The sequence below is a fragment of the Xenopus laevis genome, chromosome 2L, assembly GCF_017654675.1.
Source record: "Xenopus laevis strain J_2021 chromosome 2L, Xenopus_laevis_v10.1, whole genome shotgun sequence".
In the NCBI taxonomy this organism is placed as follows: domain Eukaryota; kingdom Metazoa; phylum Chordata; class Amphibia; order Anura; family Pipidae; genus Xenopus; species Xenopus laevis.
In genome coordinates this window covers 1,403,269-1,425,965 of record NC_054373.1, presented here as the reverse complement: position 1 = coordinate 1,425,965, position 22,697 = coordinate 1,403,269, and the positions used below count along the sequence as shown (strand labels likewise).

The 22,697-nt window shown below is 44.9% G+C and overlaps 1 protein-coding gene across 2 annotated transcripts; it reads left to right on the top strand.

Moving 5' to 3' along the window:
• The first annotated feature begins 527 nt into the window (after window positions 1-527).
• nr1i2.L (nuclear receptor subfamily 1 group I member 2 L homeolog) lies at window positions 528-21,633 on the top strand. 2 transcript variants are annotated; one of them, XR_005965262.1, is made up of 10 exons: window positions 528-750; window positions 10,942-11,205; window positions 11,766-11,896; window positions 12,128-12,315; window positions 18,010-18,152; window positions 18,607-18,752; window positions 19,436-19,552; window positions 19,973-20,081; window positions 20,560-21,030; window positions 21,065-21,633. XR_005965262.1 is itself a non-coding variant. In XM_018244745.2 (9 exons), exons 2-9 carry the CDS (start codon window positions 11,021-11,023, stop codon window positions 20,699-20,701), a joined length of 1,161 nt encoding a protein of 386 aa, XP_018100234.1. In that variant the 5' UTR covers window positions 528-750; window positions 10,942-11,020; the 3' UTR covers window positions 20,702-21,633. The 2 variants fall into 2 exon arrangements, 1 of the variants encoding a protein (XP_018100234.1); XM_018244745.2 differs by having other exon boundaries at window positions 20,560-21,633.
• Window positions 21,634-22,697: the final 1,064 nt, after the last annotated feature.

Genomic DNA, 22,697 nt, shown 5'->3' with positions numbered 1-22,697 from the left:
ACCTATGCTGCCATAGTTTTATGGGATCTCTCTGTACAGACTATGAGCAAACTTAGGGGACTGTTCCTGCTGAATTGTGCTTAGTACAGGGAATACCTTTGCTGCCATAGTTTTATGGGATCTCTCTGTACAGACTATGAGCAAACTTAGTGACTGTTCCTGCTGAATTGTGCTTAGTACAGGGAATACCTATGCTGCCATAGTTTTATGGGATCTCTCTGTACAGACTATGAGCAAACTTAGGGACTGTTCCTGCTGAATTGTGCTTAGTACAGGGAATACCTATGCTGCCATAGTTTTATGGGATCTCTCTGTACAGACTGAATTGTGCTTAGTACAGGGGAGGCGTCGGTAGAAATTACAATCAGATACAAAGTGGCCAGTGATTTCCTGACTGGGCGAGTGAATGTTGTGGAAACACGAGATTTGATCCGTCAACTCCGGGTGGAGCTTCAGTCCCTCCCATTTCGCAGTCAGGGATTGGCTGGCAGCGTGTAACCCCGCCCCTGTGGCGCTGCCATTGGTCCGCAAGTAAGAAGCGAGTTCCTGGCCGCCGTGAGGCTGAGGGAGCGCAGTCAGTTCGCAGTGGGTTCGGGAGACGAGCGGATCTTCCCGGGAACAGCGCGAGGCCCGACCCGGAACTCTCAGCGGCGGAAACTGGAATGAGAGTGAGAATCCCGGGCTCAGCCGCTCACCTGTCCGGATAGAGAGTTGGGATGTGAGAGGGACAGAAGGGCGGGGCTAGTGCAGGTGAGTGTATGGGGGAGGGGTTACTCATCTCCCCTAATTGCCCCCAAATCTTGTCTATTTACTTGTAGGACTCACTGACCAACTACTTCTACTTTATCCTCCTAATCCTCCTTATACTCCCTCTGTTACCTGCACTTACTACTCCCCCTGCTTTCAACTTCTTGTAACTATTACTCACCTCTTACTCACTGACACCCAATCCTATTACTCACTGACACCCAATCCTATTACTCCTCTTACTCACTGACACCCAATCCTATTACTCCTCTTACTCACTGACACCCAATCCTATTACTCACTGACACCCAATCCTGTTACTCCTCTTACTCACTGGCACCCACTCCTCTTACTCCTCTTACTCACTGACACCCAATCCTATTACTCCTCTTACTCACTGACACCCAATCCTATTACTCCTCTTACTCACTGACACCCAATCCTATTACTCCTCTTACTCACTGACACCCAATCCTATTACTCACTGACACCCAATCCTGTTACTCCTCTTACTCACTGGCACCCACTCCTCTTACTCCTCTTACTCACTGACACCCAATCCTATTACTCCTCTTACTCACTGACACCCAATCCTATTACTCCTCTTACTCACTGACACCCAATCCTATTACTCCTCTTACTCACTGACACCCAATCCTATTACCCCTCTTACTGACTCACAATCCTATTACTCCTCTTACTCACTGGCACCCAATCCTATTACTCCTCTTACTCACTGACACCCAATCCTATTACTCCTCTTACTCACTGACACCCAATCCTATTACTCCTCTTACTCACTGACACCCAATCCTATTACTCCTCTTACTCACTGACACCCAATCCTATTACTCCTCTTACTCACTGACACCCAATCCTATTACTCCTCTTACTCACTGACACCCAATCCTATTACTCCTCTTACTGACTGACACCCAATCCTATTACTCCTCTTACTGACTGACACCCAATCCTATTACTCCTCTTACTCACTGACTCCCAATCCTATTACTCCTCTTACTCACTGACACCCAATCCTATTACTCCTCTACTCACTATCCTATTACTCCTCTTACTCACTGACACCCAATCCTATTACTCCTCTTACTCACTGACACCCAATCCTATTACTCCTCTTACTCACTGACACCCAATCCTATTACTCCTCTTACTCACTGACTCCCAATCCTATTACTCCTCTTACTCACTGACACCCAATCCTATTACTCCTCTTACTCACTGACACCCAATCCTATTACTCCTCTTACTCACTGACACCCAATCCTATTACTCCTCTTACTCACTGACACCCAATCCTATTACTCCTCTTACTCACTGACACCCAATCCTATTACTCCTCTTACTCACTGACACCCAATCCTATTACTCCTCTTACTCACTGACACCCAATCCTATTACTCCTCTTACTCACTGACACCCAATCCTATTACTCCTCTTACTCACTGACACCCAATCCTATTACTCCTCTTACTCACTGACACCCAATCCTATTACTCCTCTTACTCACTGACACCCAATCCTATTACTCCTCTTACTCACTGGTACTGTTGGCACCATAAACTGCTGTGTTACAATATAATCAGTAGTGTACCATAAATGGATTTGGGAGCTTTGGGCAGAAGAGCTGACACATTCTCAGTGTGCCCTAATTAACCAGCTTTTATTGAACTTCTAAACCTCCCTGTGTGTCATGTGACCAGCTGCTGTTTATTGCACTGCTGTGGCTTTAACACGAGGGGCTCCAGGTGCACCACGGGCTGTTGCCACGGAAACAATACTGTTGGCTAGTGGTGGGCAAGTGATTCTGGGGATCTGGACTCTGCTGGGGGAGTGATATTTGGGGGTTGGTCCATGGAATGAGCCACTGGGCCCAGTTGCAGAGAGGTCACATGATGATTATGGGCTCAGTCACTTATTCCTACTGGGGGGTCCCTGGGGGACCATAATAACCCCCTCCCTCCTGGGTGACACAGGCAGGTGAACTGAGGGAAACCCCCATTTTTATAACCCACTTTTTTGGTAATTTTACATCTCTGACCCTCCCAACCAATAACATTAACCCCCACATTCCCTGCTGAACTTGGGAAATCATGTGACCTACAAATAACACAGAGCGTTGGTTGTTACGTGGCCCCCCCATCATGCCCAGGTTGTGCCCGTGGCCAGTGACGGAAGGATCAGTAAGTCACTAGGGACAGTTTGTTCTCAGAGAGGGAAATGATTCCCAGAGTCGTTATTTATTGTCAGTGGAACTTTGTCCAATTAAAGTGACTCCAGTAACGAGGGGGAAACACACTTACATTAGTCACGTTTTACGCTGCTGTTCCTTTAAATACACACAATGGCTGCTATGGGTGGGCTTATAACCAACCTGTGGCCGATACAAGGACATTATGGGGGTCTCTTCTATACAACCCCTGTCTCCCGGGGGCTCAGACTGGGGGCACCTGGCAATTAACATGGAGACACTGGGAATGGGGTGAGAGGTGCAGTATTAGGGGGTTCAGGGGAAAGAGCAGAAAAGGGAAGAATAAAAACATTAAGTTCCCCTTTAAACTGAAACGCCCCCAGAAGCCACACGGGTTGGATTAGTAACAGTCACATGCTTTCCTGACGGGATTAGTAACGAGTCCAGGGGCAGCGCAATTGTGTCCTGTGCCTTTAATTGGATTCTGAGACATTTCCTCGACAGATTTGCAGATTAACTGGATTCTTTGGGTTGTTTTATACATTTGTGTGATGTCACAATTAGCATGGCAGCTCCGTCTGTCCCAGAGACCCCCAGGTGGAAACAACAGGGATTTTCTATGCTTCATACTTTGGGGTACAGGGGGATTATTGTTGGGGTAATTGGGAAGAGTTACAGATTGAGGGGTCCTTGGCTTATTGATGTTTCAATGTGGCACGTGCCAGTGTTGCCATGGAGACACAAAGGGAAACAACCCCCAAAAGCTTCTTCCCATGGGTGAGTCTTGTAGTTCTGCCGCTGGGAGTTACTGAACATGCAAAATGGCACGAACTCCCTGCAGTGTCACATGATGGAACAGGGAAGTGGGAGGAGTCCAGGGAAGATCTGAGGTTACAAGGAGCCGGGAGTAGTGAGAGTGGGAGGGGCTTGTGAATCCCAGAATCCTTTGCGATAGTTTCTGCCGAATACTCTACCAAATCCTAATTTGCATATGCAAATTAGGAGTGGGAAGGATAAACATTTTTTATCCCTTGTTTTGCGACAGTCACATGATTTCCCTCCCCGCCCCTAATTTGCAAATGCAAATTAGGATTCAGTTCGGCCTGGCAGAAGGTTTCAGCCAAATCCAAATCCTGCTGAAAAAGGCTGAATCCTGGATATTTTTTCCAGGAAAGGTTTCTTTAAAGGGAAAGTTTTTGTTTAAATGATAATTCACTTGCCCATGTGACTGAATGATTTGCCCCGTGTGGGGATGTGGCATGTGCCAAGGACAAGGGCCACATAAAGTTTCCACTGAATCCTAAATACCTTCAGGGCTCACAGTTGCCACAATGACTTCCACAACCAAAACTACCAGGCGGCCCAGATTCTTCAGTTCTGACTCTCGGCACTGGCACAGCCAATCAGAGTGTTTTATCAGCACAAACCCATTATTAGTTCTCATTTAATTCTCACACTGACCCGAAACCTGTCAAGTGAATCAAACACTGACCCAGTTGTCCTGATTGGTTCTGTACAATTCCACTCACTGCTGATCTACTTGTACAACTGGCATCTTACTGGGCACAGCTATATGTGTGTCACCCCTCCCCCCACTATAATGGGCATCGCCCTCTCCTCCTAAACCTGACGTGCAGTTCAGCTGCTTCTAGAACAAGGGAGAGGGACAAACAGACATATCCACAGCCTGACTCTCCCATGTTTCCTAATACAGAGGTATGAGATATCCTTAGCTGTATAGATCTATATAGCACCTTTAGATTGTAAGCTCCCTGGCGCAGGGACTGAAGATAATGTGAGCGGGACCTTAGACTGTAAGCTCACTGGGGCAGGAACTGATGGGAATGTGAAAGGGACCTTAAGATTGTAAACACACTAGGGCAGGGACTGATGGGAATGTGATAGGGACCTTAGATTGTAAGCTCACTGGGGCAGGGACTGATGGGAATGTGATAGGGACCTTAGATTGTAAGCTCACTGGGGCAGGAACTGATGGGAATGTGAAAGGAACCTTAGATTGTAAGCACACTGGGGCAGGGACTGATGGGAATGTGATAGGGGCCTTAGATTGTAAGATAAATGGGGCAGGGACTGATGGGAACGTGATGGGGACGTTAGATTGTAAGTTCACTGGGGCAGGGACTGATAGGAATGGGATAGGGACCTTAGATTGTAAGCTCACTGGGGCAGGGACTGATCGGAATGGGATAGGGCCCTTAGATTGTAAACTCACTGGGGCAGAGACTGATAGGAATGGGATAGGGCCCTTAGATTGTAAACTCACTGGGGCAGAGACTGATAGGAATGGGATAGGGCCCTTAGATTGTAAGCTCACTGGGGCACAGACTGATAGGAATGGGATAGGGCCCTTAGATTGTAAACTCACTGGGGCAGAGACTGATAGGAATGGGATAGGGCCCTTAGATTGTAAGCTCACTGGGGCAGGGACTGATCGGAATGGGATAGGGCCCTTAGATTGTAAGCTCACTGGGGCAGGAACTGCTAGGAATGTGATAGGGACCTTAGATTGTAAGCTCACTGGGGTTGGGACTGATAGGAATGTGATAGGGACCTTAGATTGTAAGCTCACTGGGGCAGGGACTGATAGGAATGTGATAGGGACCTTAGGAATATCTTGGCTGTATATAAATAAAGTAGAGAGACACTAAAGGAAGAGAAAACTAAACCACATGACATGGGGGGGGGGTTGGCCCTTGTACAAATAGACAAGTTTCGTGTCACAGTCGGATCTTGATTTCCACGGTAACTTGTCAATGAATGAGATGAGACGTAACAATGGAGGGTGCTGTGTATCTGGGGTAGCGCTGAGTCTCTGCCCAGGGCAAGAAATACAGGAATCTCTAGAGTAACGACATGTAGCAGAACCTTTACTCTGTATCTGACAGTTTGGGGCAATTTGATGTTCTCCTCCTTTTTTTTCATTATTTGGGAAAGATTTAATGTTTTTTGTTCAGTGTGTAAATTGCTATGGAGTTGCTGGGATTCCTGACCCTAGCAACCGGGCATTCATGTGGCTTAATTGTGACTCAGGGAGGGGACAGTGGGGGCACATGTGTAACAATAATGAACATTTAGTGACTGGACCTCACTCTGATCCCAGACAATTCCCATTCCTACTGAATTTACTTTACTGCATTTACTTTACTGCATTTACTTTACTGCATTTACTTTACTGCATTTACTGCACTTCCCTCACTCTTACTGGGCACAGACACTGGCTGAAAAGTTCTGGTTTCAGACTTGGCTGGTACCAACCTAGTGACCAGGAGTAGTTGGTCTGTGTAAGTGGGTATAGTAAGTCAGTGGGTATAATGAGAAAGTGGGTATAGTGAGTGGGTTTAGTAAGTAAGTGGGTATAGTGAGTAAGTGGGTATAGTAAGTTGGTATAGTGAGTGGGTATAGTGATTGAGTGGGTATAGTCAGGTAAGGGGGTGTTAGTATAATATTTGAGTGTTAGCACACTATGCAGAATTGTCAGCCAGTGAGAGCAGAATGTTGTTATACAGAGCGAGGCCATTGGATATTCCCAGTGACACAGACACTCCCATTCACCCTGAGCTTTGCCCTCACGTGCTACTGTCACCCTGATTGATTTACTGCTTCTCTGTCTGATCACATGGTGTCTCCTGTGCCCCAGGGCATGCTGGGAATTAAAGGCTTATTACTCTGACCCCAACATTCAGCACATAGAGCTTGTGTATTGCCTGAGGCTGAATCCAAAATAATCCGAGCGCTGAGGAATGAGACTTTTAGCACCGCTGTATGGCAGCTCCCACTTTTATTATTATTATTATTATTATTATTATTATTATTATTATTATAAATAATATTTCTTCATATCACATCTTGTTTTCACATAATTCACTTAATCAAGTATAAGAAAATAACCTGTAGTATAAACTTATGGTTCCCCTTTAATTCAGAGAAAATACAAGAAATTAAGAATTAACATTGTCCTTCCCCCGAGGAGCTGACAATCATTCCCATTCTGACCAATAAAACAAATCTATATAAATAGGGATATAGCATATAATGAAAGGCTGTACCCCCCTCCTCTATGAGCAGAGGTTGTGCCCTTAGGGCAGTGGCAGAAGGGGCAATTTGCCACCCACGGGAGTCATTTATAAACACTGTGCAAAAGTGCCCATGGGCAGTAACCCATGGCAACCAATCAGATTGCTGCATTCATTGTTCTACTTGCAGCTGGCTATAAAAAGCTATTCACTGATTGGTTGCTATAGGTAACTGCCCGTGGGCAAATTTACCCAATGTTGATAAATGAGCCCAACTGTCTGTGGTTTCCCTTAAACTGCTGCTTCTGCTGCTTCACCTTCAAGTTAACTATTATGTATGTTATAGAACAGCTAAATCTAAGCAACTTTTCAATTGGGCTTCATTGTTTATTTTTTATGGTTTTTGAATTATTTGCCCTTTTCTTCTGACTCTTTCCAGATTTCAAACGGGGGTCACTGACCCCATCTAAAAAAAAGAAATGCTCTGTAAAATGTATTGTTATTGCTACTTTTTATTACTCCTCTTTCTATTCAGACCCCTCCTATTCATATTCCAGTCTCTTATTCATATCAATGCATGGTTGCTAGGGAAATTTGGACCCTAGCAACCAGACTCTTGAAATTACAAACTGGAGAGCTGCTGAATACAAAGCTAAATAAGTCAAAAACCACAAATAATAAAAAATGAAATCCAATTGCAAATTGTCTCAGAGTATTCGTCTCTACATCATACTAACAGTTAATTTAAAGGTGAACAACTCCTTTTAAGAATGTGAGTGTTGTAGTCGGCAATGGAAACACATTGTATCAAAACTGCCACCAGCCCTTTCTCTCTGCTATTTGTGCCGTCTGCTTTGGCTGCTGCCGCCTGTAGAGCAAATAAGAACGGGCTGAACCAGTTGGTGCTGGAGTTTCCCCGGCTCTGTGTATTTGCTGACCCCGGGGTCACATGACTGGTTCTATACACAATGTGAGTGGGATATTTTGGGCCCCGGGAAGCACATATTGGGTTTCTGGTTCTTGCCGGTTGTCTGTGAAGAGATTCCATCCTCCTCTCCTCTCCGTGCAGTTCAACAGTTTGTCCTTGCTTTATGGCAGTGCAGCCGGGCAGGGTTGCTATGACACTGTGTCTCCCACTATATTCTGACTATGCAGCACTCGTGTCCTGTGGGTCACCCATGTTCTGTGGGTCACCCATGTCTTGTGGGGCACCCATGTCCTGTGGGTCACCCATGTTCTGTGGGTCACCCATGTCTTGTGGAGCACCCATGTCCTGTGGGGTGGGTCACGCTGCCTTGGGAACTGGGCAAGGAATCACCAATTCATCCACAGCCGGGGCAACTCTGGTGTAAATGGGACCCCCCAAACCCTAATAAACTGCACTAATTAGTGAAAATAACCACAAACATATGTTGGATTTCGCACCTCGTTGTCCGTGTAAAGTAAAACTTCTGCACAAAAATATTGGCTTCTCCTTTAATAGACTTAATGGAGTCTTTTTTCGACCTGAACCGCAGGGTGATGGGTTTCTATTGGCTGGAGATTCCCTCCCGTCTGATTCGCTGCCGGAGAAAGGAATTATTATTTCTAGGTAACGAGACTCGTTATGTTCCAGTTACCGGGGAGACGCCGATAATGGTTTTGAATCAGGTGACTGAGTGAATTAATTACAAACCAACTCACACCTGCAAGTTAATTATAACAGTTGGGGGGAGGGGGAAGCTCCTATTGGCCGGTAGCAAAGGGGCGTCGTCTCCTGTAATGGCAACAAATCCCCAATATACCTGAGAAACTGGTTTGTCTGAAGCGGAAGGGGAAACTCCTCCCCCCATAGTATCTGGGTGCAGTTCAGCAGTCCGAGGTCATTCAGTTTATATAGTCTGGGAACAGCAGCCTGGGAGAGTCCAAAGTCACTCGCAGGGGTGTCTGAAACATACACTCACCTGCACCCTCTCCTTCCATTCTCTATTATTGGGCTGCACTGCATGAGTCTCTGGCTCTCCTGTACTTATAAACGATCAAGTACCCCCAACTGTAAATGATAAGGATATTAGAAGTCACTGAGGGGTTGTTCTGTGACCATATAAAGGCACAAGGCTGCAGGCTGAGTTATACAGGGAACTCTGAGTATCACTCATGTATTATAAGGGATAATGTACCCCCTACTGTAAATGATAAGGATATTAGAAGTCACTGAGGGGTTGTTCTGTGACCATATAAAGGCACAAGGCTGCAGGCTGAGTTATACAGGGAACTCTGAGTATCACTCATGTATTATAAGGGTTAATGTACCCCCTACTGTAAATGATAAGGATATTAGAAGTCACTGGGGGGTCTGTGACCATATATAGGCACGAGGCTGCAGGCTGAGTTATACAGGGAACTCTGAGTATCACTCATGTATTATAAGGGATAATGTACCCCCTACTGTAAATGATAAGGATATTAGAAGTCACTGAGGGGTTGTTCTGTGACCATATAAAGACACAAGGCTGCAGGCTGAGTTATACAGGGAACTCTGAGTATCACTCATGTATTATAAGGGATAATGTACCCCCTACTGTAAATGATAAGGATATTAGAAGTCACTGAGGGGTTGTTCTGTGACCATATAAAGGCACAAGGCTGCAGGCTGAGTTATACAGGGAACTCTGAGTATCACTCATGTATTATAAGGGATAATGTACCCCCTACTGTAAATGATAAGGATATTAGAAGTCACTGAGGGGTTGTTCTGTGACCATATAAAGGCACAAGGCTGCAGGCTGAGTTATACAGGGAACTCTGAGTATCACTCATGTATTATAAGGGATAATGTACCCCCTACTGTAAATGATAAGGATATTAGAAGTCACTGAGGGGTTGTTCTGTGACCATATAAAGACACAAGGCTGCAGGCTGAGTTATACAGGGAACTGAGTATCACTCATGTATTATAAGGTATAATGTACCCCCTACTGTAAATGATAAGGATATTAGAAGTCACTGGGGGGTCTGTGACCATATAAAGGCACAAGGCTGCAGGCTGAGTTATACAGGGAACTCTGAGTATCACTCATGTATTATAAGGGATAATGTACCCCCTACTGTAAATGATAAGGATATTAGAAGTCACTGAGGGGTTGTTCTGTGACCATATAAAGGCACAAGGCTGCAGGCTGAGTTATACAGGGAACTCTGAGTATCACTCATGTATTATAAGGGATAATGTACCCCCTACTGTAAATGATAAGGATATTAGAAGTCACTGAGGGGTTGTTCTGTGACCATATAAAGGCACAAGGCTGCAGGCTGAGTTATACAGGGAACTCTGAGTATCACTCATGTATTATAAGGGATAATGTACCCCCTACTGTAAATGATAAGGATATTAGAAGTCACTGAGGGGTTGTTCTGTGACCATATAAAGACACAAGGCTGCAGGCTGAGTTATACAGGGAACTGAGTATCACTCATGTATTATAAGGTATAATGTACCCCCTACTGTAAATGATAAGGATATTAGAAGTCACTGGGGGGTCTGTGACCATATAAAGGCACAAGGCTGCAGGCTGAGTTATACAGGGAACTCTGAGTATCACTCATGTATTATAAGGGATAATGTACCCCCTACTGTAAATGATAAGGATATTAGAAGTCACTGAGGGGTTGTTCTGTGACCATATAAAGGCACAAGGCTGCAGGCTGAGTTATACAGGGAACTCTGAGTATCACTCATGTATTATAAGGGATAATGTACCCCCTACTGTAAATGATAAGGATATTAGAAGTCACTGGGGGGTCTGTGACCATATAAAGGCACAAGGCTGCAGGCTGGGGTATAAGGGATAATATAAATGTGGGTAAATAAATACTATTCTATAAGACAATACAGTTGCAGGGGGTAAATACTGGGGTGGGTGGGGGATGGGGTATTAACCCCACGGTAACTGTCCCTTTTTCTTGTTACAGGTGTATCGGCCGCTCGAGGAGCTGCTCAGTGAAAGAGAGAAGTGGCGAACGCTGGGACCAAGGTTTCTGTGACAAAACGATGTGGAAAGTGCAGGAGACTTTGGTACTGGAGGAAGAAGAGGAGGAAGAAGACGCCTCTAACAGTTGTGGGACGGGGGAAGACGAGGACGATGGGGACCCCAAGATCTGCCGTGCGTGTGGGGACCGGGCCACTGGGTATCACTTCAATGCTATGACCTGCGAGGGCTGCAAGGGATTCTTCAGGTGTGAAATTAGTGTTGGGGTAAAGGCATCTCTATGTCTCCCTGGGCTCTAACACCCAACATTTCCACTGCCCAGTGACTGTATATATATATATATTTATGGCTTGTGTGCCCCCAGTCAGCAGAATATTATTATTATTATTATTATTATTATTCTTAAAGGGTTAGGGAGCGGCAGCTTTCCCTTTAAGTGAATCCACATCGAATGTCCAATGATTCCCCCCCCATGGAGAGGTCAATATTAACAAACACAGACTATAGTTGCTATGGAGAGGAAACTGGGTGCTCTGGTTGGTAAGGGATACTGGTTGCTTAGCAACCAGATCAATGGAGCTGCCGCTGGGATTGGTGCAGAGGAGCAGAATAATATTCTAGAGCTGAGAGGCTAAGGGATATATTGTTGCCTGGGGATGATTATTATTAGGGGGTCACTGACCCCATTCCCTCTGTGCTAGTGCTGCAATTAGAAGCTTCTGGGCTCGCAGCAAAGTGCTTTTAAATAAGAGATTTTTCTGCAGCTATATTGCAGCTGTTCTCATTGCTCCTCCCCCTGCGCTGTAGGCGGGCCGTGAAGAGGAACTTGCGGCTCAGCTGCCCCTTCCAGAATTCCTGCGTCATCAACAAGAGCAATCGGCGCCACTGCCAGGCCTGTCGGCTCAAGAAATGTCTGGACATCGGCATGAGGAAAGAGTGTAAGTCCCAACGTAAGCCCCTCCCCTGAGGAGCCTTTCAGACACCTCTGCATATGGTTATCTGGCAGTTGCTCCTCAGGGGTAGGATTATATATATTTATATGTCACAGTCATGCCTTGGCCCAATGAAGATTTCTGCTGTTAATTATAAGCAGGTGTGGGGCTGCCATGTTGCTTGCCTCTCTCTGTGCAACTTTTCATTGGCTGAATTCTAATGTCTGTGCCTTGCAGTGATCATGTCCGATGCAGCGGTGGAACAGAGACGAGCGCTAATTAAGAGAAAACACAAATTAACGAAATTGCCCCCCACACCCCCAGGGGCCAGTCTGACTCCAGAGCAGCAGCACTTTCTCACTCAACTGGTTGGGGCCCACACCAAAACCTTTGACTTCAACTTCACCTTCTCCAAGAACTTTCGGGTATTTTCGCTTCTTGTAATGGTTTGGGGGGTCTAAAGGGGGCGCTGTGTTGCTGCAGGTTCTGTATCATTATTAGTCACATCATTGGCCCCAGATGTGTTATTGTGCCATAAAGAGGTTCTTCAGTCGCCCCGGGAAATTAACCCCTTGTGACTTCTAATATCCTTATCATTTACAGTAGGGGGTACATTATCCCTTATAATACATGAGTGATACTCAGAGTTCCCTGTATAACTCAGCCTGCAGCCTTGTGCCTTTATATGGTCACAGAACAACCCCTCATTGACTTCTAATATCCTTATCATTTACAGTAGGGGGTACATTATCCCTTATAATACACAAGTGATACTCAGAGTTCCCTGTATAACTCAGCCTGCAGCCTTGTGCCTTTATATGGTCACAGAACAACCCCTCAGTGACTTCTAATATCCTTATCATTTACAGTAGGGGGTACATTATCACTTATAATACATGAGTGATACTCAGAGTTCCCTGTATAACTCAGCCTGCAGCCTTGTGCCTTTATATGGTCACAGAACAACCCCTCAGTGACTTCTAATATCCTTATCATTTACAGTAGGGGGTACATTATCCCTTATAATACATGAGTGATACTCAGAGTTCCCTGTATAACTCAGCCTGTAGCCTTGTGTCTTTATATGGTCACAGAACAACCCCTCAGTGACTTCTAATATCCTTATCATTTACAGTAGGGGGTACATTATCACTTATAATACATGAGTGATACTCAGAGTTCCCTGTATAACTCAGCCTGTAGCTTTGTGCCTTTATATGGTCACAGAACAACCCCTCATTGACTTCTAATATCCTTATCATTTACAGTAGGGGGTACATTATCCCTTATAATACATGAGTGATACTCAGAGTTCCCTGTATAACTCAGCCTGTAGCTTTGTGCCTTTATATGGTCACAGAACAACCCCTCATTGACTTCTAATATCCTTATCATTTACAGTAGGGGGTACATTATCCCTTATAATACATGAGTGATACTCAGAGTTCCCTGTATAACTCAGCCTGCAGCCTTGTGCCTTTATATGGTCACAGAACAACCCCTCAGTGACTTCTAATATCCTTATCATTTACAGTAGGGGGTACATTATCCCTTATAATACATGAGTGATACTCAGAGTTCCCTGTATAACTCAGCCTGCAGCCTTGTGCCTTTATATGGTCACAGAACAACCCCTCAGTGACTTCTAATATCCTTATCATTTACAGTAGGGGGTACATTATCCCTTATAATACACAAGTGATACTCAGAGTTCCCTGTATAACTCAGCCTGCAGCCTTGTGCCTTTATATGGTCACAGAACAACCCCTCAGTGACTTCTAATATCCTTATCATTTACAGTAGGGGGTACATTATCCCTTATAATACATGAGTGATACTCAGAGTTCCCTGTATAACTCAGCCTGCAGCCTTGTGCCTTTATATGGTCACAGAACAACCCCTCATTGACTTCTAATATCCTTATCATTTACAGTAGGGGGTACATTATCCCTTATAATACACAAGTGATACTCAGAGTTCCCTGTATAACTCAGCCTGCAGCCTTGTGCCTTTATATGGTCACAGAACAACCCCTCAGTGACTTCTAATATCCTTATCATTTACAGTAGGGGGTACATTATCCCTTATAATACATGAGTGATACTCAGAGTTCCCTGTATAACTCAGCCTGCAGCCTTGTGCCTTTATATGGTCACAGAACAACCCCTCAGTGACTTCTAATATCCTTATCATTTACAGTAGGGGGTACATTATCCCTTATAATACACAAGTGATACTCAGAGTTCCCTGTATAACTCAGCCTGCAGCCTTGTGCCTTTATATGGTCACAGAACAACCCCTCAGTGACTTCTAATATCCTTATCATTTACAGTAGGGGGTACATTATCCCTTATAATACATGAGTGATACTCAGAGTTCCCTGTATAACTCAGCCTGCAGCCTTGTGCCTTTATATGGTCACAGAACAACCCCTCAGTGACTTCTAATATCCTTATCATTTACAGTAGGGGGTACATTATCCCTTATAATACATGAGTGATACTCAGAGTTCCCTGTATAACTCAGCCTGCAGCCTTGTGTCTTTATATGGTCACAGAACAACCCCTCATTGACTTCTAATATCCTTATCATTTACAGTAGGGGGTACATTATCCCTTATAATACACAAGTGATACTCAGAGTTCCCTGTATAACTCAGCCTGCAGCCTTGTGCCTTTATATGGTCACAGAACAACCCCTCAGTGACTTCTAATATCCTTATCATTTACAGTAGGGGGTACATTATCCCTTATAATACATGAGTGATACTCAGAGTTCCCTGTATAACTCAGCCTGCAGCCTTGTGCCTTTATATGGTCACAGAACAACCCCTCAGTGACTTCTAATATCCTTATCATTTACAGTAGGGGGTACATTATCCCTTATAATACATGAGTGATACTCAGAGTTCCCTGTATAACTCAGCCTGCAGCCTTGTGCCTTTATATGGTCACAGAACAACCCCTCATTGACTTCTAATATCCTTATCATTTACAGTAGGGGGTACATTATCCCTTATAATACACAAGTGATACTCAGAGTTCCCTGTATAACTCAGCCTGCAGCCTTGTGCCTTTATATGGTCACAGAACAACCCCTCAGTGACTTCTAATATCCTTATCATTTACAGTAGGGGGTACATTATCCCTTATAATACATGAGTGATACTCAGAGTTCCCTGTATAACTCAGCCTGCAGCCTTGTGCCTTTATATGGTCACAGACCAACCCCTCAGTGACTTCTAATATCCTTATCATTTACAGTAGGGGGTACATTATCCCTTATAATACATGAGTGATACTCAGAGTTCCCTGTATAACTCAGCCTGCAGCCTTGTGTCTTTATATGGTCACAGAACAACCCCTCAGTGACTTCTAATATCCTTATCATTTACAGTAGGGGGTACATTATCCCTTATAATACATGAGTGATACTCAGAGTTCCCTGTATAACTCAGCCTGCAGCCTTGTGCCTTTATATGGTCACAGAACAACCCCTCAGTGACTTCTAATATCCTTATCATTTACAGTAGGGGGTACATTATCCCTTATAATACATGAGTGATACTCAGAGTTCCCTGTATAACTCAGCCTGCAGCCTTGTGCCTTTATATGGTCACAGAACAACCCCTCAGTGACTTCTAATATCCTTATCATTTACAGTAGGGGGTACATTATCCCTTATAATACATGAGTGATACTCAGAGTTCCCTGTATAACTCAGCCTGCAGCCTTGTGCCTTTATATGGTCACAGAACAACCCCTCAGTGACTTCTAATATCCTTATCATTTACAGTAGGGGGTACATTATCCCTTATAATACATGAGTGATACTCAGAGTTCCCTGTATAACTCAGCCTGCAGCCTTGTGCCTTTATATGGTCACAGAACAACCCCTCAGTGACTTCTAATATCCTTATCATTTACAGTAGGGGGTACATTATCCCTTATAATACATGAGTGATACTCAGAGTTCCCTGTATAACTCAGCCTGCAGCCTTGTGCCTTTATATGGTCACAGAACAACCCCTCAGTGACTTCTAATATCCTTATCATTTACAGTAGGGGGTACATTATCCCTTATAATACACAAGTGATACTCAGAGTTCCCTGTATAACTCAGCCTGCAGCCTTGTGCCTTTATATGGTCACAGAACAACCCCTCAGTGACTTCTAATATCCTTATCATTTAAAGTAGGGGGTACATTATCCCTTATAATACATGAGTGATACTCAGAGTTCCCTGTATAACTCAGCCTGCAGCCTTGTGCCTTTATATGGTCACAGAACAACCCCTCAGTGACTTCTAATATCCTTATCATTTACAGTAGGGGGTACATTATCCCTTATAATACACAAGTGATACTCAGAGTTCCCTGTATAACTCAGCCTGCAGCCTTGTGCCTTTATATGGTCACAGAACAACCCCTCAGTGACTTCTAATATCCTTATCATTTACAGTAGGGGGTACATTATCCCTTATAATACATGAGTGATACTCAGAGTTCCCTGTATAACTCAGCCTGCAGCCTTGTGCCTTTATATGGTCACAGAACAACCCCTCAGTGACTTCTAATATCCTTATCATTTACAGTAGGGGGTACATTATCCCTTATAATACATGAGTGATACTCAGAGTTCCCTGTATAACTCAGCCTGCAGCCTTGTGCCTTTATATGGTCACAGAACAACCCCTCATTGACTTCTAATATCCTTATCATTTACAGTAGGGGGTACATTATCCCTTATAATACACAAGTGATACTCAGAGTTCCCTGTATAACTCAGCCTGCAGCCTTGTGCCTTTATATGGTCACAGAACAACCCCTCAGTGACTTCTAATATCCTTATCATTTACAGTAGGGGGTACATTATGCTCTGACCATTGTTCGTATCCTGTTAGTAACAGGTTTACTGTGGGGCCATTGGTTATGGATAAGGCTGATTTTTTGATTTTTTGTCTGCCCTTAATCTGATACCCGGGGGGGGGGGGGGGCAGCAGTCATATTGTGTATCTATAAGGAATGTTGCTGCACTGGGGGTACCAATTTGTGCGGCCCCCTCTCAGTGATGACAGACACTGGCACAGACGTTGGTGATGAATAAAGACCCCTGGCCTTTAACCCTCGTCCCACGTCATTCCAAGTCCTTCAGCTGCACCTATTGGGGGGGGGGTCTATTCTAATAAACATTTCTGTATAGTTTGTTGCCTTGGCAACCGACTCACGCACATGGTCACAATGCCATTAGTCTCCATAGTTACGGAGTGTTTACAATGGGGCTTATTTTAGTTCCATTATCCTTGGTACTTCCTTCATATATAGGGGGGGTGAGGGGTCGGAGCTTGTAGGGAGTAATGAGACCCCGCTATAGAGAGTCAGCTGTATGGGAGAGCTTGGCCCATCTATAATACACAGTACAACAGGCTGGTGGGCTTCACACTCTACTCAGCCTACGGGTTCCTCACATGCTCCTCTGGGCGGAGCTCTGGAGCCCCAAATAAGTGAAATGAATTTGTTGCTAATGAATTGCTTATAGACGATATATATTCTGTTTCCACGGTAACGGCACAATCAAGGTTCCAGGGCTGTTAATGCATTTGGAAGATTTGGACCAAACCAACTCACCTTGGGTGGCACAAGACTTGGTCCTCAAATGGTTCCATCTAATCCCTCAGGGTCTGAATCCCCCATGGGCCCTCGGAGATCTCGACTGCGTTTCATTTGGACGTTTTTTATCTTCTCAGATTTCCTCCCATCCAACATTGTTGCCATAGAAACGTTCACTAGTCCCAGCGCTCAGAGGGCCAATAGGGTCTCTGCTTTGGAATCATAGAGAAGTCCCATGACGGGTGTTTGAGGAGTTATTGGGGGGTGACATTCAGGCCTGCACTTGACCCCAATGAGGAACCCGTCGGACTCCATTCTGGTGCTTTCATCTCACATCTGTCCAGATCTCCTGACTGCCCCCCCCCCATGGCCACCATTGAGGTGGTATAGATGATACTAATAGTGGTACTTGTATTTTGTGGCTGTAAATAGGGGTCTTTGTAATGGGGGGTTAGCAAGAGAACATTTCGATGTTACCAGACTATATAGATATGATGTTCCTCTCTCTCAGCCAATAAGAAGATCTTCAGACCCAACTCAGGAGCCCCAAGCCACCTCTTCTGAAGCCTTTTTGATGCTACCTCATATATCCGACCTCGTTACCTACATGATCAAGGGCATCATCAGCTTTGCCAAAATGCTCCCCTACTTCAAGTAAGTTGTCCGTGTGGGTGGTCCTTCAAATGATCCCGTCCTTTTATAGGTTGGACCATAAGGTGGGACCTCCATCCACTTCAGATGTATCAGTAGTGATGAAGCTCCCAGCACAGATCCAACCCACTCACAATAACGTTAGTAGGACTGGCCCATTGGCAACGATCTAATTGGGCCACTACCCACCCAATCCCGTCACAGCGAGTTAATCAGTTAATGGAACAATACTATTGGTTGTTTTGGCCAGTTTCTGCCCCATGACTGACCATTCCTGAGAAGACCTCCCTTGAGTGGCACCTTCTCCATCTGATCATCTCATTTTATCACAGTTTGGGGGCTGTCCCTTGGCACTGGGGTGGGGGGACATTAGTGATTTATTATATGATCTGCCAGGATTCAGTTTGTACCCCCCACTCTCTGTGTCTCTAACTCTGCCCCCCTTTGTGCCTCTCAGGAGTCTGGACATTGAAGACCAAATTGCTCTCCTGAAAGGTTCTGTAGCGGAGGTTTCTGTGATCCGATTCAACACTGTGTTTAACTCTGACACCAATACGTGGGAGTGTGGCCCCTTCACCTATGACACTGAGGATATGTTCCTGGGTGAGTGTGACCCCCAAACCCACTGCACCTTATTCTCTCTCTTCTACATGTTCTTATTTGTACCCTGGGTACCCCTGGAACTATAGCAGGGTGACACCCCAATGTTTCTATATATCTGTCACCTTGTTATGAGCTAAGGGGGCCCAGTCTGAAGGTCAGTTAGGGGAGATTTGGGGTGAGTGCTTATTTGTACCCTGGGTACCCCTGGAACTATAGCAGGGTGACACCCCAATGTTTCTATATATCTGTAACCTTGTTATGAGCTAAGGGGGCCCAGTCTGAAGGTCAGTTAGGGGGAGATTTGGGGTGAGTGCTTATTTGTACCCTGGGTACCCCTGGAACTATAGCAGGGTGACACCCCAATGTTTCTATATATCTGTAACCTTGTTATGAGCTAAGGGGGCCCAGTCTGAAGGTCAGTTAGGGGGAGATTTGGGGTGAGTGTTTATTTGTACCCTGGGTACCCCTGGAACTATAGCAGGGTGACACCCCAATGTTTCTATATATCTGTAAACTTGTTATGAGCTAAGGGGGGTCCTGAACAAGTGTTGGTCCCCCAAAGAAGCCTGACGACAGTACTATATTATATATGATGAATTACTAGCTGTAGTACTAGGTGTAAGACCCCCCACACAGTGTCACTGCCCCCCAGTGAATCAGTCTGTTCCCCCCTATCTCTATAGCCGGCTTCCGTCAGCTGTTCCTGGAGCCCCTGGTGAGGATTCATCGCATGATGAGGAAACTGAATCTACAGAGTGAGGAATACGCCATGATGGCCGCTCTGTCCATTTTCGCTTCTGGTGAGTTTCTCCTTCTGTGACTCAGTGTAAGGCCTGAGTAGCGCCACCTACTGGCAGTTCCTATACTACAATTGATATGTGATTAACACACAGGCGGGTTAATCGGCTCCTGATAAAATCCAGGTCCCTAGTGTGTGTGAATGTGACGGGGTCTCTAGAGTGTAAGCTCACCTGGGCAGGGACTGATGGGAATGTTGTATAATCTCAGTACAAGGCGGGGGGGGGAATGTGTCGGTGCTGTTTAAATAAAGGATAAAATAATTGTACATTGTTGTTAGAGGGGCACAAATTACACCCCATGAGTCCAGTTCTGTTTGCGCCCCGTTATGATTCACACAAACCCCTGAATTACCACTTGGGGCTGTTGAATCTGACATGGGGGGTAATTGTAGCGTCACTAATTGGCATGTTCTGATTTAGACCGACCGGGGGTCTGCGACTGGGAGAAGATCCAGAAGCTGCAGGAACACATTGCCCTGACACTAAAAGATTTCATCGACAGCCAACGGCCCCCCTCCCCGCAGAACAGGTGAGTCCCTGGATACCCCCGGGGGGCAGATCTCTGATATATTTGGTTGTTGCCCCATCTGTAAAAGGCTGAGGTAACGGGGGGCACAGGAGTTGCAGGGACCTGTATGGCTGCCAATTCCATTGGTCTTCGGATAAAAGGACTGAGAGACAAAGTCCAGTTCAACCTTCCAGAACCAAAACACCATCAATGACTCAATGACTCAATATATGAGAGTTCTGGAGACATAATAATACACAATAATTATAGGGAGGGAGAGAGAACCAATTGGTTTAGAGGTTCTATAGGTTTATATATAGGATAAGATATATAGGATTAAAATAGCCGGTCCCTCTCTTGACCCACCATGAGATCCTCTGGAAGACTCGCCTAACCCTGGCCTGGGTAGTTAATAGTTCTGCCCCATCTTAATGCACTGGTTCCATGGGGAATGGACTGAGTAGGGTCCGCTTTAATTCTCTGCTCCTCTTGTTCCCAGGCTCCTGTACCCCAAGATCATGGAGTGTCTGACAGAGCTTCGGACAGTCAATGACATACACAGCAAGCAGCTCCTGGAGATCTGGGACATTCAGCCTGATGCCACCCCACTAATGCGAGAAGTCTTTGGATCCCCTGAATGAGTGATGAGCACATTCCTACTGTGAGAGTCGCTGACCCCACCGGGAAGCTTGGGCTCCTTCTACTGGCGTCTGTCCTGGTAGGGCAATGTGGCCTTCAAAGCATCAGCAGCCGGTGGATTGTCTTCTACTGACACCATCTTGTTCATTGCTCAGACGTTGCTTCAGTCCCATTGGGTCGAGGAGTTTATGGAAAACTCTACCTTGTGGGATATCGGGGGGGGGAACATGGAATTCCCATCTGGGTCACCAACATGTGAAAGAAACTGGTTCTGAGGAGCCAAAATGTTCTGCTGGACAAAAAGGAATGAAGTCACATAGAGACGAGTGTGGTCCAATAAAGAGACAGTCTGGCCAGAGACAATGGTCCAATAAAGAGACAGTCTGGCCAGAGACAATGGTCCAATAAAGAGACAGTCTGGCCAGAGACAATGTGACTGGTCCAATATGAGTGGACAATAAAGCAACTCCCTGATCCTACAACTGGTTCTGCAGGTTCTGTGCTGGGTTTGAAGCTGATTTGGATCAAGGAGTTTGGTACCTGCACTAATTCTGTTCTTTTACGACTGACTCGGCTGAATGAAAGGGGCTGTGACTTGTAGCCGGCGACGTGGGACATTAGCCACAAGCCAAATCTTCTCAGGGAAGCCAAATGGGCTGGGGGTGTAACACTGGGGGCACCAGACAAACTGTAACTAAATGAGGTTTAATCTCAGGGCTCCTGTAATTATACTGACCCCCCACTTGGGGATAGGGCTAAATATTGGGGGTCTGGGAGTTCTGTTCCAGAAGGTATTGGGGTGGGGGTCTATGGGTTGGGCCTGTGTTAGACGAGTGTTTGTAGCCGTTCCCTGTGTCTATTTAGTTCTGGTGTTTCTGGTACCGTATTGGGCTCCAAATTGTTTTATTCATAAAAAAAAGAGGAAAACCCCAAATCGTGTGGCAGGTGCAGTGATTTAATCCTGAGGTTTGGGGCAAGAAGCAGCGCTCGGTGCTGACTCCTGATTGGACCAGAACCAACAACGTCTGATCCGAATGGCAGTTATTTCATAAGGTCAAATGAATTCCTGTCGTGTCTCCGTCTGTCCTTGTGTTCTCAAAGTTATTGGGAAAACGTTTGATATGAGGCTCAAGCACAGGTTCCAATCACTACATTTCTGTTCCGTCTTCAAAGCCTCTGACACAAATACATAGTGAATAAAGTAGCCCCTGTTGTAAATTATAAGGATATTATTAGTCACCGAGGAGTTTCATGACCATATAAAAGTACGAGGCCGAAGGCTGAATGTTAATATAAATGTCATGGAACTCCGAGGTGACTTCTAATATCCTCATATTCCTTTATTATAATACACACGTTTCAGCGAGTCATGTGACAGATGACATCACTAAGCTCTGATTATAACCAATGACATCACTAGTCACCGTTTATAATGATATCATTTACAAGATATTCATGGCTTTTTTTTTTTTTCATGGCTTCTAATATCCTCATATTTTACAACTGGGGGTACTTTATTTATTATAATACACAAGTTTCAGTGAGTCATGTGACAGAAATGACATCAGAACTCACCGTTTATAACTGATGACATCACTAGTCACTGTTTATAAGGATCTCATTTACAGGATATTCCTGTGTATTATATAGTGAATAAAGTACCCCCTCTTGTAAAATATAAGGATATTATAAGTTACTGAGGAGTTTCATGACCATATAAAAACACGAGGCCGAAGGCCGAGTTATACAGGTCATGGAACTCCAAGGTAACTTCTAATATCCTCATATTTTACAACTGGGGGTACTTTATTTATTATAATACACAAATTTTAGTGAGTCATGTGACAGAAATTACATCACTACTCACCGTTTATAACTGATGACATCACTACTCACCGTTTATAAGGATATAATTTACAAGATATTCATGGCTTTTGTGTATTATATATAAGTCTATACAGAGGATTATCTGGACAGACGTATGGGGAGTGGGTTATA